At 36.9% G+C, this 19,904-nt stretch overlaps 1 protein-coding gene across 2 annotated transcripts in view; it reads left to right on the top strand.

Moving 5' to 3' along the window:
- The window catches only part of SYCP1 (synaptonemal complex protein 1), a 130,432-nt gene that overhangs the window by 40,362 nt on the left and 70,166 nt on the right, over positions 1-19,904 (top strand). For both annotated transcript variants that reach the window (XM_039249065.1, XM_039249066.1), the window contains exons 12-14: positions 9,747-9,841; positions 10,565-10,749; positions 12,188-12,255. In XM_039249065.1, coding sequence (XP_039104996.1) covers positions 9,747-9,841; positions 10,565-10,749; positions 12,188-12,255 — 348 coding nt within the window. The remainder of the gene's footprint in view (positions 1-9,746; positions 9,842-10,564; positions 10,750-12,187; positions 12,256-19,904) is intronic.

The raw sequence follows: 19,904 nt of genomic DNA, 5'->3' as shown, positions 1-19,904 counted from the left end.
ATTCTGTCCATTGCCTTTTTGTTTCCTTTGCCGTGCAGAAGCTTTTTATCTTGATGAGGTCCCAGTATTTCATTTTTGCTCTTGATTCCCTTGCTTTTGGGGATGTGTCAAGTAAGAAATGGCTGCAGTTGAGGTCAAAGTTGTTTCCTGCTTTCTCCTCTAGGGTTTTGATGGTTTCCTGTCTCACATTCAGGTCCTTTACCCATTTTGAGTTTATTTTTGTGTATGGCGTGAGAAAATGATCTAGTTTCATTCTTCTGCATGTTGCTGTCCAGTTCTCCCAGCATCATCTGTCAAAGAGGCTGTCTTTTTTCCATTGGATACTTTTTCCTGCTTTGTCAAAGATTAGTTGACCATACACTTGTGCATCCAGTTCTGAGTTCTCACTTCCATTCCATTGGTCTATGTGTCTGTTTTTGTGCCAGTACCATACTGTCTTGATGATGACAGCTTTGTAGTAGAGGCTAAAGTCTGGAATGATGATGCCTCCCATTTTGGTTTTCTTCTTCAATATTACTTTGGCTGTTCGGAGTCTTTTGTGTTTCCATACAAATTTTAGAATTGTTCATTCTAAAGAGAAGAATGCTGGTGCAATTTTGATTGGGATGGCATTGAGTGTGTAGATTGCTTTGGATAGTAATGACATTTTAGCAATATTCTTCCGACCCATGAGCATGGAATGTTTTTCCATTTCTTTGTGTCTTCTTCAATTTCCTTCATAAGTTTTCTATAGATTTCATCATCCAGATCTTTTACATTTTTGGTTAGGTTTATTCCTAGGTATTTTATGGTTTTTTGTGCAATTGTGAATGGAAATCAGTTTCCTGATTTCTCTCTCTGTTGCTTCATTATTGGTGTGTAACAATGCAACTGGTTTCTGTATGTTGATTTGTACCCTGCAACTTTGCTGCATTCATGGATCAGTTCTAGTAGGCTTCTGATGGAGTCTGTCGGGTTTTCTATGCAGAGTATCATGTTGTCTGTGAAAAGTGAAAGTTTCACTTCTTCTTTGCCAATTCTGATGCCTTTGATTTCCTTTTGTTGTCTGATGGCTGATGCTAGGACTTCCAGCACTATATTAAACCGCACTGGTAAGAGTGGACATCCCTGTCATGTTCCTGATCTCAGGGGGAAAGCTCTCAGTTTTTCCCCATTGAGGATGATGTTAGCTGAGGGCTTCTCATAGATGGCTTTTTGTTGTTTAAGTAAGTTCCTTCTATCCTGACTTTCTCAAGGGTCTTTATTAAGAAGGGATGCTGTATCTTGTCAAATACTTTTTCTGCATCTATCGACAAGATTTTATGGTTTTTATCTTTTCTTTTGTTGATGTGATGTATCACATTGATTTGCGAATATTGAACCAGCCCTGTAACCAGGAATGAGCTGCACTTGATCATGGTGGATAATTCTTTTTATGTGCTGTTGGATTCGATTTGCAAGTGTCTTGTTGAGGATTGTCACATCCATATTCATAAGCGATATTGACCTCTGGTTCTTTTCTTTTTTTTTTTTTTTTTTTTGCTGGGTCTCTGGCTTGGGAATCAAAGTGATGCTGGCTTCGTAGAATGGGTCCGGAAGTTTTCCTTTGATTTCTGTTTTTTGGAGCAGCTTGAGAAGAATGGGTATTAACTCTGGTTTAAATTTCTAGTAGAATTCCCCAGGGAAGCCATCTGGCCTAGGGCTCTTATTCGTTGGGAGATTTTTGATAACTGATTCAATTTCTTCACTAGTTATGGGTCTGTTCAGATTTTCTATCTCTTCCCGTGTGAATTTTGGTAGTGAGTGTGTGTTTAGGAATTTGTTCATTTTTCTGTTGTCCAGTTTGTTGGCATATAATTTTTCATAGTATTCCCTGATAATTGCTTGCATTTCTGAGGCATTGGTTGTAATAAGTACATTTTTTTCGTGATTTTGTCTATTTGGGTGCTCTCTCTTTTCATTTTGAGAAGCCTGGCTAGAGATTTGTCAATTTTGTTTAGTTTTTCAAAAAACCAACTTTTGGTTTCATTGAGCTGTTCAACTGTTTTTTGCATTCTCTATTGTTTATCTCTGCCCTGATTTTTATTATTTCTCTTTTCCTACTGGGTTTGGGGTGCTCTTGTTGCTCTCCTTCTAGTTCCTTTAGGTGTGCTGTTAGATTTTGTACTTGCGCTTTTTCTAATTTCTTGAAATAGGTCTGGAGTGCAATGTACTTTCCTCTTAGGACTGCCTTTGCCACATCTCATAGAGTTTGGATTGTTGTATTTTCGTTTTCATTTGCTTCCATATATTTTTAAATTTCTTCTCTAATTGCCTGATTGGCCCAGCTCTTCCGATCTAGGGTGTTCTTTAACCTCCGTGGTTTTGGAGGTTTTCCAGGCTTTTTCCTGTGGTGCATTTTAAACATAGCATTGTGATCTGATAGTGTGCATGGTATGATCTCCATTCTTTTATAGTTATTGAGGGCTGCTTTATGTCCCACTTTATGATCTCTCTTGGAGAACGTGCCGTGTGCACTTGAGAAGAAAGTGAATTCCGTGGCTTCAGGATGTAGAGTTCTAAATATATCTGTCATATCTGTCTGGTCCAATGTATCATTCAAGTCCATTGTTTCTTTAGTGAGTTTCTGTCTAGTTGATCTATCCATTGCTGTAAGTGGAGTACTAAAGTCCCCTGCTATTAGCACATTCTTTTTTTTTTTTTTTTTTTGAGATGTAACTTTATTTATTTTTTTTTTTTACAAATAGTTTATTGTCAAATTAGTTATTAGCACATTCTTATCCATACGATTGTTTTTGTTTGTGATTGTTTTATGTATTTGGGTGCTTCCGTATTTGGTACATAGACCTTTATAATTGTTAGGTCTTCCTGATGGATAGACCCTGTATGCCTTTCTTCATCCCTTGTTACTGCCTTTACTTTAAAGTCCAGTTTTTCCGATATAAGTATGGCTACTCCAGGTCTTTTAACTTCCAGTAGCATGATAGATATTTCTCTATCTCCTCGCTTTGAATCTGAAGGTGTCCTCAGGTCTAAAATGAGTTTCTTGTAGACAGCAAATAGATGGATCTTGGTTTTTTGTCCATTCTGCTACCCTCTGTCTTTTGATTGGAGCATTTAGTCCATTTACATTCAGTGTTGTTACTGAAAAATATGGGTTTAGAGTCATTGTATTCTCTGTAGGATTCATGCTTGTAGTGGTATCTCTGGTACCTTGTGTTCCTTGCATCATTTCCCTCATAGAGTCCCCTTCAGGATTTCTTGTAGGGCTGGTTTAGTAGTGACAAATTCTTTCAATTTTTGTTCATTTGGAAAGACTTTTATCTCTCCTTCTATTCTGAATGACAGGCTTACTGGATAGAGGATTCTTGGCTGCATATTTTTTATGTTCATCACATTGAAGATTTCCTGCCATTCCTTTCTGGCCTGCCAAGTTTCAGTAGATAGGTCTGTCGCCACTCTGATAGGTTTCCCTTTGTATGTTAGGGCTCTTTTATCCCTAGCTGCTTTTAGAATTCTCTTTGTCTTTATATTTTGCTAGTTTCACTATATGTCGTGCAGAAGATCGATTCAAGTTACATTTGAGGGGAGTTCTCTGTGCCTCTTGGATTTCAATGTCTGCTTCCTTCCCCAGATTGGGGATGTTCTCTGCTATAATTTGTTCAAGGGTTCCTTCATCGCCTTTCCCTCTCTCTTCCTCTTCTGGAATTCCTATGATATGGATATTGTTCTGTTTGATTGTATCGCTGAGCTCTCGAACTCTCCTTTCATGTTCCTAGATCAGTTTATCTCTCTTTTTCTCAGCTTCCTCTTTTTCTATAATTGTGTCTTCTAATTCACCTATTCTCCTTTCTGCCTCTTCAATCCGTGCATTGGATGCCTCCATTTTATTATGCATCTCATTTATAGCATTTTTAAATTCATCACAACTATTTGTAAGCTCCATAGTGTTTGTAGCAATAGTTTCTCTTATGTCTTCCATGGCTTTTTCAACCCCCCGATTAATTTTATGGCTATTGTTCTAAAGTCTTGTTCAGTTATGTTGCTTATATCTGTCTTGAGCAGTTCTTTAGCTGTCATTTCTTCTTGGAATTTCTTTGGAGGAGAGTTCTTCTGTTTTGTCATTTTGGCGAGCTTTCTGTCTCTTGTGGGTTTAAGCTTCTTATGCACCCTGCACCTGTGAATACTGCTGTATTAAAGAAGGCTTTTTGCCCAGGGCCTGTCCGTTCAGGAAATGTTCTTTGAATGGTGTCTCTTGGTTCTCTCTTGGTGAGACTTTGGTTATATTATTTTCCTACTTGTAGTGGTATTTGGGACTCTCCACCATGTGTACTTTGGCTTGTTTCTTGAGGTAGCCCCACGAGGTTGCCTTCTCATTGTACTCTGTCTCCTTCTCTTCCCAAACTCCTGCAGCTCAGTGTCTGCTTTAGGCCTTCTCTGTTTGAGAAGTGCGAGCGAAATGCACTGAGTTCCCCATTTCTCCTTCATCTTGCCTTCTCTCGGCAATTTTTCTACAATATTTATTATGAGAACTGGTTGAGCTCCTGGTGATAAAACTCACAAAATTGGGGGATCCCTGTTAGAACTGGGTCTTTGTGGTTATTTTAACTTTCAGACTTGTCCATTCTTGAGAAATTTATGTATTAGAGTTCTGGTTTTTCTACCATAGCACTGGTTCCCACAAAGTGTCAGCTTATAAGTTTTTTCTCGGGTAAGTTGTGATTTTCTTTATTCTCCTGTCAATATCTCTCATTCTGAGGGCAGTGGTTTGCCCTGTGATCTTGTGAATCTAAGAAGTGTTGATTTTTCAGTTTGTCTAGCTTTATACTAGTCCTTAAGATGAGTGGTGCTTCTTAGCTCTTGAAATGTGGGACTAGAAACTGGAAGTCTGATTAAATGGTCCCATGTTACCAGGTCACGAAGGATGTTGTCACATACACGTATAGCCAGGTTGCCTTGAGGTTTCTTTCTTTAGAGAGGGGGACCTACCACAGAAGGAGGAAGACCTCTAATCTCCCAATATAATTTCTACTGCCACTACTGGGAGTGGGATACTCACTATTGAGGATGAAGGCTCAGCTCTTTATTTGACCTTATCTGACACTACTTTGATGGTGGGGGTGTATTAGTGCCTCACCACAGCCTCATTAGGTTGGAAGCCTCAGCTCACCATGCGGCCTTTGATGGCTTGGGTAGGATGGTGGTCACAGTTTTTCCCGTCATGTTTGTCTGGTATAGACTCTTGCTAGGTGTCCCTTCTTGTCTTTTTTGCTAAAGAGAGCAGACTTTTCAGAGCTTTTTCATGTGGGGACTTTGGTGTTTTCTAGACTTCTTCAGCCCAAAGATTAGGATATGTGAGGCACATAAACACAAAACAAAACAAAATCCCAAAGCAAAAAAAGTCCAAACAACACTCGCTTTGCCTCAGGGTCTTATTACCACTATGTTGTTTCTTAGATCCAGAGGTCTCAAGTCAGTCTGCTTTCTACTTGTCATCTTTCAAATTCTCTTACATTTGTTTTACATATAAAGTCAAGGGGTTTTGGTTGTATTTGGATGGAATAGGAAAAAGTATATCTATTCCATCTTCCTGGAAGTCCTAGTTTCATTATTTTTTATTATTCCACTTTGTTCACTTGACTACTTTGCAGTTTGTTTCCATTTTTTATTTGGTGGTTACTGAAGAGATGACAACATGGATTATTTTCAAAGTAAAGTTAATACATTTACTTCCTTTCTGGGTTATTCAAGGACTTGAGAACATTAATTCCATTTAGTTTTATCTCTTCTATTTTTGTTGTATATTTTAATGCTATAAAGAGGTTTAGTATTGTTTTATATAGACAGTGTTTGGTTTTACCTATGTGTTTTTCTCTTTCTTTGTTCTTAATTCTTTCTTTGAATCTCAGATCTTTCATTTGGATCATACTGTTTCTGCCTTAAAGAGGAATATTTGGAACATCCTTTAATGAGCATACGCTTCTGACAATTTGTCTTCCGTTTGCTTTGAAAATTTGTATTCATTTGCATCTGTAAAGGCTATTTTTTTTTGCATGATATGTATTTCTAGGTTGCACACGGTCACTTCTAGAAATTTCTCTCAGCACACTGGAGGTATCAACCTGCTTCTTTTGGCTGCTTTGGTTGATTTTAAGAAGTCATTTGTCAATGTAACTGTTGAACCTTTGAAGATGAGGTATCTTTTCCCTCTTGTGTGGCTTTTTAGATTTTCTTTGCCTCTGGTTGTTAGCTTTTTCAGTTTTATAGAAGATATGGGTATTATTTTATAGCTTACATCTGAAAATTAATGTCCCTTATTATTGCCTTTCTTCAAATGTATTTGCTCTGGGGGAGGGAGGAGATGGGCATGGAGGAGAGCACTTGTGGGGATGAGCACTGAGTGTTATATGGAAACCAACTTGACAATAAACTATTTGTAAACAAACTAACAAAAAACAAATGTATTTGCTCTGTTCTATTTTCTCTACTGGAACTTTGAGTTTAAAAAATGTTAATTTTCTAACTATGTCTTCTGTGACTATTACTGTTTTTCATGCTTTCAGTTTTGCCTTTTTGTGCTTTATTCTGGATGATTTCTTTTAATCTATTTTGTTCACTAATTCTCTTTCATTTGTTTCTCCTCTACTATTATCAACCCTTACATTTTATTTTCAGTAATTAGGGTATTTATGTTAAGAATTATTCTTATTTTTCAAATCTGCCATTCTACTTTATGTGGCTTTTTATTATTTTTAATATTTTTTCTTTAAATATGCTAAAAATAGTGGTTTTATAGTTTGATTTTGATAATTCTTTACTTAAATGTTTGTGAGTCTCATTCTTTTTTTTTTATTTTGATAGTTTTTAGTAAAGTGACTTGTTTTTTTTATGTGCTCTGTTGTCTTTGACTCCATGCTTCTTATTTTTCTTGAACAAATTATTTGTAGAAACAATTTAAGGTGTACCTAGTACATGGATAACATAACTTCCTCCTGGAAGATTCCCATTTACTTTTGTGATGTACTTGATCATTCTGCCTGCCTGATACAATCTTAAATCAGTTTCAAGGCTTTGGGTTCCTTGGACCACTCAGGTCATGGGAACCTGGGCTGCAAATTGGCTTGAGGATTGGTTTACTTTTGCTTCCTTTACATAAACAGTGTCGTAGCTTATTGTACAGAGGTTTCATTCTTGGATTCCTTTTCTTTTTTAATGTTTATTTTTGAGAGAGAGAGACAGAGAGAGCACGATGACAAGCTGGGGAGGAGTGGAGAAAGAGAGGGAGACACAGAATCTGAAGTAGGCTCCAGGCTCCCAGCTGTCATCACAGAGCCTGACATAGGGATCGGACCCACGAAGTGTGAGATCATGACCTGAGCAGAAGTGGGACGCTCAATTGACTGAGCCACCCAGGTGCCCCAGTTCTTGGATTCTTTGTCTATATAGTCTTTTTGGGTTTTCATGTTTTTTTTTCCTGACCTCATTTTTTCATCACCTCATTTCAAATCAAAAGTCTCGCTTTGCCAGGATCTGTAAATGCCTTCAGGGCAAAAGAGGGTTCTGTACTTATCTTAACTTCTCCAAGTTTCTGTTTTTCCCCTGTCACTTGTGTCCTGGCAATTTCTTACTATTTTGTCATTAGCTTAAGATTTTAATATTCTTAATATTTGATCCTGGGTTTTTATTCCTTTTTAGAGGAATGTTTGAATGACATACCCTACTCATTACCCCAGTGGAATTTTCAGTTTCCGTTTTATATATGTCATTTTTAGAAGTTTTATTTAGTTTGTGGACATCTTCCTTTTATAGTTTTTAAAGACTGTTACAGTGCCTTTTTTTTTTTTTTTTTAATCCACAGCCAGTAATTCTAACATCTGAAATCTTTGCAGATCCAAGTATGCCTTTTATTTATTATGCTGACTCTGCTCCTGGTGCTTTGTTTTCTCTTGTGGTTTTGAGGTCATGTAACCACCTGTGGAAATTCTTGGATTGGAAGTAAATTTTTACAGGGAAAATTTGCATTAGCAGTTCTGGAATCCTGGATGAACTTAAGGACATTTCAGATTAAGTTTTGGCTTGGAGCTTTTTAGAACATTCAAGCAACATACATTTAGTTCTCACATATGCCTAAGTACTAGTTTGTGATAATGATTACTCAGAGGAGACATTTGTTACTAGACTATAATAAATAGTACCATTGCAGCACTATAGTCTTTGGCAATCATTTTCTTCTCTCCAGATCTGTTTTTCCCATTTTGTTTTCAGAGGTGGATCACTAACCTTTCAGAGTGGACCTTTTAAAAAATATAAATCTGAAACATCATTCCGTTGTTTAACATCCTTTATCATTTTCATGGTCTTTATGACTTATGAACTGTGTCTGAGCAAGTCATATAAATCCTGTTATGATCTTGTCCTTGTTATTTTTCTAATCATAATTGCTATGGTTCTTCCTTCCTACTTTGTTTCATGCTGTTGAAATGTATTTCAGTAGCATCCTGTCATCATAGATGTATCATCTTGTCTCTTTCATTTTTGTCTTTGTACGTGTTCTTTCACCTGTCTGTGATATTTCTTCCTCTCCTAGCTTCCATTACTCTTATTAATTCTTACTGGCTCTCAAATGTTTGAACTAAGCTGTCACTTTCTGGAAGCCTTCCTTGAACTTTCCCTCTTTATGTCCATCTCCCCTTACCTCTAACTTTTACTGATCCTTTTTGGCTTAGGTGCCCCCCTCCATATATTTCCAGAATTTCTGAGTGAGTGCCCATCAGCAGTTATCATTGATTATTTGCTTGCCCAGTTGCATTGCAAATACAATGAATTTTTAATGTTCAGTTTCTAGTTTATACCATCATTATCATAATAATCTTTAACTCTTATTGACACTTATTGACTATATGCTGTGGTTAAACATTTTAAGTTGCATTATTTTATTCAAATCTTCAAATTATGAATAACTATCATTATTCTTTCTCCAGTTGAGAAAAGTAGAGACAGACTAGTTATTATCATGCCCAAGTTTAAGTAGCTAAGAAGAGGACATAGAATAGTTTGAACCCAGGGAAGAGCATGAACTTCTTTTTTCACCCTACTGTTTTTATGAGGTTTAAAAGTGAATGCACACATACAAAGCACACAGACTAGTACCTAACACTTAGTATTTAATAAACATTGGCTATAGAGTCAAAAGCTTTTTTTTCATAGTTTTTCAACATGTAAATGTAGTAGTTTAGAAAACTCTAAAAATCAAGATGGGCAATGATAAAAATAAAGTATCAAATAATTCCACCATTCGGAGATAAGTTACTTGTAATATTTTTGTATTGTTTCCTTTCACATGCATTATTTCTGTAAATACCTTTCATACTTGCCCTTTTTATTCTGTAATGTTTTGTGAATATGTATCTAAATTAGGAATCAGTAAAGTCCATTATATAAAATGGTTACATGGTATGTCATTGTGTGTATATACCATCATAATTTAATCTATCTCCTATTGAATACTTAGATTGTTTCCATTGTTTACCTATTTTTAAAATGTAGCATCAAACATTCTCATATATTTACTGTTGAGTGCTTGGGAGTTAATAATCTTGAAAAGTCAATAAAAAGTAGATGGCCAGTATCAGTGCATCTATACTTGCATAATTATCCTTCTTTTTAGAGCATCTCATGGAGGAAAAAAAGTAGTTGTAACAAATAATTTGTTTTCTCAATATGTATTTTTTTATTAAGTATTACCAATCCACAACTCTCTTTTTTAGAATTACAGAATGAAGACTTAAAAGAATCAAATGAGAAGCAGGACTGTTTGACATCAGAATTAGAAGACATTAAAATGTCTTTGCAAAGAAGTGCGGTATGATTTAAAAACTGATTAGTGTGTGATAAGCCTCACACTATGAATCAATAAATACATAATCAAATGCTAATACTGTGTACAAGGATCCAGAACTTTAAACAGAGAAGATAAAACCCCAGCCTACAAAATGCTTATAGTTTAATTAGAAACATTGGATAAAAACACATCAAAAATATAAATTACAGGGGCGCCTGGGTGGCTTAGTCGGTTAAGCGTCCGACTTTCGCTTGGGTCATGATCTCGTGGTTCGTGGGTTCGAGCCCCGCGTCGGGCTCTGTGCTTACTGCTATTTCAGAGCCTGGAGCCTGCTTCAGTCTGTGACTCCCTCTCTCCCTGACCCTCCCCTGCTCACGCTGTCTCTCTCTCTCTCTCCTAAAAATAAATAAAACATTTAAAAAATATATATATAAATTACAAGACTCTGCTAAGTACCAACAGAGTGATTGAGGCAAAAATTGCCACAGTAGTTATAAAAATCGAAAGAACACTACGGGCTAAGAATAAGAAGACTCAATTGGGAGGTTGGGACTATAGGTTGGCTTTGGGAGAATGGTGAATTGAAGTAGGAATACTGAAATGGCATTGAAATTGGCCAGGGTGGGGTAATGGAGAAGGGTGATAGGATAAGAAGGGAGGAGAGGTGGCAAAAGCAGATGAGTTCATTTTTTTTTCTTAAGGCCCTTGGATAATAGCTTTTGTTTTGTACTTTATTTCATTTAGATTACTCAGAAGGCTTTGGAGGAAGATTTACAGGTAGCAACAAAAAAAATACATCAGCTCACTGGAGAAAACGAAGCTCAAATGGAAGAATTTAATAAAGCTGAAGCTGCTCATTCATTTGTGGTTACTGAACTTAAAACTTCTGTCTGCAGCTTGAAAGAATTACTGACAACAGAACAGCAAAGGTAAAGCTATTTTTTTATTTAGCTGGATAAAAACAATTTATTTCCAGTATTCATTGTATATTCTATTTATTCTCAACTGACTTCTAATTCCTATAATATCTGTAACCAAGTCTCTTTTTTAATTTATAAAATGGAAATACAGTTTTAAAAGTTTGTATTAGGTAGGCAGGTATCCTGAGAAAAGATAGCAGGTATTCTTTAGGATAGTTCCCATGTATACTTTGCCACAGAGTCAGGCTATATTAGAGAAGCTAACAAGTGCTGATACAGTGATAGGACATATTTAATTAAACTGTGGATTATTATTAGCTTCATAGAAATAACTTCCCAGGTTGTGGGTTTGTTTTACTGGGGTCTGTAACCTTTCTGATGTATAAAATTTGTTACTAGCCTGGTATAGAGTAGGTTCTCAAAACACTTTTATTAATTAATGAATTAATAAACATGATTATATATAAAATACTCATTTGAATCTTGTCTAAATAACAGTTTGTCCAAAACTTGAATTAAAAACTTACTCTGTTTACACTATTTTATATGTATATTTTTAAAGCTGTGTTATGAGGCCCCTGTAATTATTTTTGTCCCATTAGCATTAGGGTTTATGAAATCTAATAGGATGAAAAACAGGAACACGCTTTTCTGTGAATTCATGACCTGGACCTAGTAGTATTTCTGCTCTACTGCTTGTGTATGGTGGTGGAAGAAAAGCTAGTTTTTCTACTTTAGCTCATCTTATATATTCTTTGTTGGTCTTTTAGGTGATTTTCAAATTTTGAAATTGTAAGTGACCTTAAATGTCATCTGTTCCAATTACCTCACTTGAAAAAAATGTTTTTAAATATTTATTTAATTTTGAGAGAGTGAGACAGACAGAGCATGAGCTGGGGAGGGTGACACAGAATCTGAAGCAGGCTCCAGGCTCTAAGCTGTCAGCACAGAGCCTGATGCAGGGCTCAAACCCATCAGCAGCAGACAGACCTGAGCTGAAGTCAGATGCTTAATTCACTGAGCCACCCAGGTGCCCCCAGTTACCTTAGTTTTATAGATGAGGAAGCAGAAAGCTAGAAGAGGTAAGTGAATTGCCCAATTCTCACATTTATATTGTTTCTAAGGCGGAATTCACTGTAAAAGTAGTTATATATTCAGTCTCTTTTAAAGTTCTAGGATACATTAACTTGATTATCTTCTGTAGCTAAGAGATAAATTGTGACCATAAGCTTTAAGGTTTTATGAAAACATAATTAATATACAACTATGGATTAATAATAGTGATCTTATTTTGAAGTGTTATACTAATATGGCATGGTAGGTACTCAAAAACTTTTTAATAATTGGGGGAATCTGTTAAAGATATATTGTTAAATTGCACCAGTTTTAGTTACTAGATGAATTCTGTTTAAGAGAATATTTTACATTGTAAACTATGTTTTACAAGATTGGAAAAAAGGGAAGATCAATTGAAAATACTTACCAAGGAGCTTCAGCAGAAATCTATTGAACTCGGTAAGATTTAGAGAATTAACATATGTACATGATAATATTAGCCTATTATAAAAATGTAAATAGTATTTCAAATTATAGTTTCTCCTCTGTCATTTACCAATAATAATTATTTTGTAACTTTTAATTTGATTTTTCAAAGACAGAAATTTTAAATCTTAAGACTATTCCATTCCATTGTGCAATTCATAGATGCCTAGAAGTGGAAGGAGATAAAGAGATGTTTCTAGTTTATTTTTCTTACTTTAGGATTTAGAGGCCTTAATAATTCTTATTGGAAAAGGTCTGTTGTATTTTAATTGAACTTTGACATTTTATTGATTAGTCATGTTGAATTATGAACTATTTATAGGAAAATGCTATCCTGTTTTGTCATTGTTAATACTCAACAGGTTTCATGGCCAAAAGAGAAAGAAGTCTGTAGATATTTTGTGAATTTATGACCTTTTAATTAGCTAATCCTAATTTAATTCCTATATTTCAGATTTTCAAATCCTTATATGTACAGATGTGGAGAATTATAAAGATATAAAAACAGTTTTTGAATTTTGGTGAAAAGAATTATTTTTATAAATTAACTCAGGAATTTGCAGGTGTTTTCTAGATTGTATACATCATTCTGTAAACCTTATTATTGGGTTTGAATAATTATATAATTAAAATAATTCTAAGAAATTTTGCCTTGTCAGGATGTTTGGTTGAACTTTTGAAGCTTATTTATGTCTTTCCTTTGGCAATGTTTAATTTCCCACTGTAGACTAAACCAATCTTTGAGCTTCCAAAGTTGTATTATCCAGTGGTAAATAATTTCTTTGGTAGTATTTTATATTACAATGACTGTAAATGGATTTTTATCTAATTTTTAAATCTTCCTTCAAAGCATAATGTAGTATTTTAAATCACTGCATATGCCTACTTTCTTAGAATTATTCAATTGAATGTTGTACATGAAGGAATAATTTTAGTCCTTAAAATATCTTTAATGGATATTTATTTGTAACAGTTCAGTCTGATATTGAAATTAAGTGGCTGTTATTGTCAGATTAACAAATCAAATGCATAAGGTGATTTTTTTCTCATAATAGAGAAATCTCTAATTTAATGAGAGGAAGGTTAAACACATAAAATCATTAGAGCAATGTTTCCAAAATGAGGGGATGAGCAAGAATTCTATTAAGATAAGGGAAGGGAATATTAGAATTTATTTTTCTATTTTATTCTTTGCATATATTTTATAATGAATAGTATCATAGTATACATATATATATTTTAAAACTTTATACACTGTATAAGTATTTGTGTTATATACATATTTATATATTTGGGGTGAATGCTCACAGTTTTGTTACTGATGGAGATGTGTTAATGCTGATGACAAGAGGAAGCCAAAGGTATCAATGTGGACTGCAGAATTAGAAAAGATTTTATAGAAGAGGTAGATTTGAAAAGTAGACTTTATGGTATAAAGAGGCTTTGGGCAGTTGTAGAGAATGGTGGAATGTGTAAAGCATTATGTGTAGGAGAGCAGCATTAACAATGACATTAGCTTATTTCCTTCTTTAGTTAATAGTATAGTTCTCAAAATCAAAATCTTGGATGATATTCTGTACTGTTCTTTTTCCCTTACCTTTCACTTCTAATTGGTTATCCAGTCCTGTGGTTTCTAACTTTTAATATCTAGCTGGCTAGCTCATAAGATCTAACTAATTTAACTCTATCTTTTGAATCTTTCTCTTTTTTAAACATATTTATTTAGAGAGAGAATGCACACAAGTAGGGAAGGGGCCGAGAGAGAGAGAGAGAGAGAGAGAGAGAGAGAATCCCAAGCAGGCTCTGTGCTGTCAGTGCAGAGCCCTATACAGGGCTTGAATTCATGAACCATGAGATCATGACTTGAGCCAAATCAAGAGTTGGACGCTTAACCAACTGAGCTACCCAGGCACCCCTAAATCTTTCCAATCTTTGTTCACCTCCACAGATCTAAAATAGTTCTAGTCTTTATTTCTTCTTTCCTGGTTTTAAGATTCCAACACATTCTCTTAGCCTACCAGAGGGATGCACGTGAGTAACGTAATGGAACACAAATTGTATTTGGCAGATTAGTCATCAAAACAATGCTTTGATTACATTTCTCATTTGTCTTTATCTTCGTTCATCCGTTGTTGTGTTTATTAGTCTTCTATTTGCTTTGCCTTATTTTCATAAAGTTTTTTCCTGGTGCAATAGCCTTTATTCTTACTAATTTGTTTCCTGATTATACTGTGCATTCTTCCTTGATGGTATATTGTATTTTCTTAGGCTCACATCTTGGTTAGAGTATTCTTCCATTTGCCTTCATTATCCCCTCAGCAGTCTTAGTCACTGACCCACATGAAGACCACTTTTGTCTGTGCACTGCTCAGAGAAAGCCTGCGCTACCCTTTATATCTTGGCATTAGGTCTGGACCACATTCTTTGACCAGTACTATTTGTAATAGCTTGATACTCAGTATTTTTGTTTCCGGTCTTGTCTCCCTTTTGTTCATTGTCTGCACTTATGCTAGAGTGTTCCTTTGAAAATATAAGTCTTGAGATCTCCAGGGGCCCACAGGGACAATGTGGAGGGCCATAAGTGTATGATTGAGAACTGGAAGAGATAAAACAGGCAGTGTAGGAATGGAGGTGAGGGATCCCCTTCTGTGGAAAGACAAAAGGAAGAGAAACAGAGCTGTGGAAGCCTAGGATAGTATTTGAACAAGAGAAAAAACACAGACTGGGGAACAAAAAAAAATGGAGACAGAACCAATTTCTAACTGTGGGGCTTTCTCCGCCCTGTTTGTGCACCTGGAGAGGAGGGGAGCCAGCCCCAGGCTTGGTGGCTAGCTCCCAGACGCAGTCAGAGCAATCCTCTCCCTTGAGTGCTGAGTGAAGAAGGTAAATAGCCATTCCAAGGACAAAAGACCCTGTGGCCCTCCGCCACCCAGAGACCCTTTGTAACAGGATCCTGGAGTGACAGTACACCAGAACTGGGGTGTGCAGGGTGGGATCCTTTAAGACCGTGGAGTTTGAATCCCAGTGGAGTGCCAGGGAGGTGCGGGAGACGGTGGAGTGGGACATAGTGGCCTGTTTGCGCCTGCTAGGCACTGTGAGAAGTCAGAGGCCCTTAGTCGGTAGGCTGGGTGAAGTGGCACTTCCTGGAACCAGGGTGCATGGAGCTGGATCCTTTAAGACATTGGAGTTTGACAAGAGACTCTTAAATACAGAGAACAAATTGGGGGGGGGGGGCGGGAGGAAGGGCAAAGTGGGTGATGGGCATTGAGAAGGGCACTTATTGGGATGAGCACTGGGTGTTGTATGTAAGCAGTGAACCACTTTGGGAATCTACCCCAAAAACTGAGAGCACACATTACACACTGTATGTTAGCCAATTTGACCATAAATTATATTTTAAAAAAAGACATTGGGGTTTGAATCCTAGCTGAACCCTTGGGAGGTGGGAGACTGAGCGGAACAAAACTGGCTGGCTTGTGCCTGCGAGGCACTGTGAGGATGGCCTGAACAGTGGTTTGGGACACCCAGTCTGGTCAGGGGAGGAGAGACTGCAGTGTTGTCATTTTTCTCCCTATCACCAACAAGTGGGGCTTCAGGGAACAGACAAAGGGCACACAGTGGAGGTGGGACTTGCCTACACCAAACCACACCCCTCTGTGCCTGGCACCTGTATATCTAACTGAGCAAGATTGGCACTGATTGAACCAGACAGTCCCTCCCCCAGACCAGCACAGGCACCAGTTCCAAGGTACCAGCAGATATCGGTCAAGTGGTTTTGCCTTCTCTGATTTGATTCTTGGCCAGTTCTTAGTGTGTGTGTGTGTGTATGTGTGTGTGTGTGTGTGTGTGTGTGTGTGCCTTTTCTTCCTCTTCTTTGGTCTGGTTATTCTGGTTGTTGGTTTGTTTAAGCAGACATTTTTACTCTCTTCTTTTTATAACTCTTCTCTACCTCCTTCTTTATTTTTTTCTCTCTCTCTGGATTAAGTTGTATAGTTTCTCTGATTCTCTTCCTGGTCAATATTTTTCTTTTCCTTTTCCCTGCCTCTCTTTGTATGGGATAAGGCCTCTTCCACCACCAACCCCCACTTTTAACATTTCTTCCAGGGTTACTTCAACAAACAAATCAAAACACACCTGGTGGAAGGTCCAAACCGCCACTACGAATAGGGAGATAAAGTAACCAGAGTCTCCATAACAGAGAGCATGAAACACACCCTAGAAATACCTCCTGAAGGGCCAGGCCCTAGATAGCATTATGACCCCTTTTTAATATAGTAGTGCTCACTGAAGCAGGACTCATAACAAGCTATTAAAACACATAAGGGATGGAAAACTAGCCAATTTGATGAAACAGAAGGATTCTCAAAAGAAATTCCAAGAAGAAACGACAACTACAGAGTTGCTTAAAACATATATAAACAATATAACTGAACAAGAATTTAGGATAATTATAATAAGATTAATAGCTGGGCTTGGTAAAAGCATAGAAGACAGTAGAGAATCTAATGCAGAGATCAAGGAACTATGAAATAGTCACAACAAATTACAAAACGCTATAAATGAGGTGCAAAATAAACTAGCTGTAGTGACAGCAAGGATGGGGGAGGCAGAGGGGAGATTAAGTGAAATAGAAGATAAAGTTATAGAAAATGACATAGTTGAGAAAAAGAGAAATAAGAAAGTACTAGCCTGTGAGGAGAGAATTAGAGAACTAAGTGAGTCAATGAAATGTAATAATATCTGTATCACAGGAGTTCCAGAAGATGAAGAAAGGGTCAGAAAATTTACTTGAACAAATTGTAGCTGAGAACTTCCCCAATGTGGGGAGGGAAATGGACATCCAAATCCAGGAGGCACAGAGAACTCCTTCAGATTTAATTAAAACAGATCTTCTCCATGGCATCTCTTAGTGAAGCTGGCAAAATACAAAGATAGAGAATTTTGAAATCAGGTAGGGACAAATAGGCCTTAACTTACAAGGGTAGACACATAAGGGTAGTAGCTGACCCATGCATTGAAACGTGGCAGGCCAGAAGGGAGTGGCAGGAGATTTTCAATGTGCTTAATAGGAAAAATATGCAGCCAAGAATCCTTTATCCAGGAAAGCTGTCATTCAGAATAGAAGGAGAGATAAAGCCTTTCCCAGACAGACAAAAACTGAAGGAGTTCATGACCATTAAACCAGCCCTGCAAGAGACCCTGGCGGGGGGACTCTGTGAGTAGAATGCTGCAAAGACTACAAAGACCCAGACACATCATCACAAGCATGAAACCTAAGACAGCGCAATGATCCTACATCTATATCTTTCAATAATAACTCTGAATGTAAATGGACTAAATGATATAGAGTATCAGAACGGATTAAAAAAAAACAAAACAAAACAAGATCCATCTGTATGCTATCTATAAGAGACCCATTTTAGACCTGAGGACACTTTCAGATTGAAAGCAAGGGGATGGAGAACAATCTATCATGCTACTGGAAGTCAAAAGAAAGCTGGAGTAGCCATATTTCTATTAGACAAACTAGGTTTTATTTAAAAAAATTTTTTAAGTTTTATTTCTGAGAGAGAGAGAGGGAGAGAGGGAGAGGGAGAGGCAGCATGAGCAGGGGAGAGTCAGAGGGAGAGGGAGACACAGAATCTGAAGCAGGCTCCAGGCTCTGAGCTGTCAAGCACAGAGCCCAGCATGGAGTTCAAACCCACAAACTGTGAGATCATGACCTGAGCTGAAGTCGGACACTTTACCGACTGAACCACCCAGGCGCCCCAGACTAGATTTTAAACTAAAGGCTGTTAATGGATGAAAAAGGGCATGATAGCATAATTATGGGTCTATCCTCAAGAAGACCTAACAATTGTTCATGCTCCCAACTTGAAACCACCCAAATACATATCGATTAATCACAAACATAATCAATCTTATTGATAGGAATACTGTAATTACAGGGGTCTCTAATACTCCACTTACAGTAATGGACAAATCATCTGGACAAAAAAATCAAAGACACAGTTGCCTTGAATGATACACTAAGCCAGATGGACTTGACAGATATATTCAGAACTTTTCATCCCAAAGCAACAGAATGCACGTTCTTTTTGAGTGCACATGGAACATTCTCCACGATAGATCACATATTGGGTCACAAAACAGCCCTCAATAAATATGAAAGAGTTGAGATCATACCATGCATGTTTTCTGATCACAACGCTATGAAACTTGAAATCAACCACAAGAAAAATTTTGGAAAGCTTCTTAATCCATGGAGGCAAGCACTTAAATCCCTTTCCTTTGTTCTTGGGGAGCCAGGAGTGTCTGAAGAATATCGCACATATCCCACCTGGGGGTGGGAGGTGCCATTAGGCTGTGTACTGTGCCCTCAGCTTGCCCCAAGCTCCCTCATCATATGTACATATATAGGTCTTTAAAAGCTTTTATGGGAGTGGGGGTAAGATAATGTGGAGATATGCTTAGTCAACTATCTTAATCATTGAGTTTGAAAAATTAACTCTTTTTACCTAAAATGAAATGTTGTGGTTAAATAAGCTTTGCTTGTGACAGATTTTTCTTTTAGATTCCATACTGGCATTTCATATTTTGTTGATTTTTTTCTCTTAAAAATTGTGGACAATTTTTACAATTTTTAAATGTTTTATTAAAATTATTTTATTTTATTTATTTTTTTATTAAAGATTTTTAAATATTTATTTTTGAGAGAGACAGACTGTATGGGCAGGAGAGGGGCAGAGAGAGACAGACAGACAGAATCCAAAGCAGCCTCCAGGCTTGGAGCTGTTGACCTAGAGCCCGACACAGGGCTCAAACTCACGAACCATGAGATCATGACCCAAGCCAATATCAGACACTTAACTGACTGAGCCACCCAGGTGCCCCTGTTTATTTTTAATGTACAGAGTCTGGGAAATTTCCACTAAATCCCTTATATCTCCCATTTATTAAAAAACCTTAATTAACATTGAGGAAAGACAATGTTTCAGATACATAAAATTGTAGATTTGACAGCTAGACAACTTTGTAGGCAGTGAAAAATCTAAGAAAGGAGGTAAAGGAGGTTTGGCCTCGAAAAGTTTTATAAATTTATTAGCCTAATACTGAATTAATAGAAGATATAAAAGCATTGTCGGGGTGCCTGGGTGTCTCAGTCAGTTAAGTATCTGACTTCAGCTCAGGTTGTGATCTCACAGTTCATGGGTTCGAGCCCCCCATCGGACTCTGTGCTGACAGCTAGCTCAGAGCCTGGAGCTTGCTTCAGATTCTGTATTTTCCTCTCTCTCTGACCCTCCCCTGCTCACGCTGTCTCTCTCTCTCTCTCAGAAATAAAAGGAAAAAAAAAAAGAAAGAAAAGCATTGTAGAGTGTTATTATTTAGGGTAGGAAAAAAAAGATGTCAGAGAAAACAATACAAATAACACAAGGTCTTGAAAATCAAAGGGAGAAAAGTAGAGAGTAGTTAAGTGCATTAAATGCCAGAAAGCTCCCCAGTAAAGAAGAGTGAGAATTGTACCACAGAATGGTTATTGTATCACAGATCATAGTTTTAATAATGCAATAAGACATGTAATTAATGTGATGTATTGAGATAGGCATTAGTTTTGCATAGAA

Source organism: Hyaena hyaena, unplaced genomic scaffold (genome assembly GCF_003009895.1).
Source record: "Hyaena hyaena isolate Hyena2069 unplaced genomic scaffold, ASM300989v1 scaffold_330, whole genome shotgun sequence".
NCBI classification, from domain to species: Eukaryota; Metazoa; Chordata; class Mammalia; order Carnivora; family Hyaenidae; genus Hyaena; species Hyaena hyaena.
This window is presented reverse-complemented; position numbering and strand designations above follow the sequence as displayed.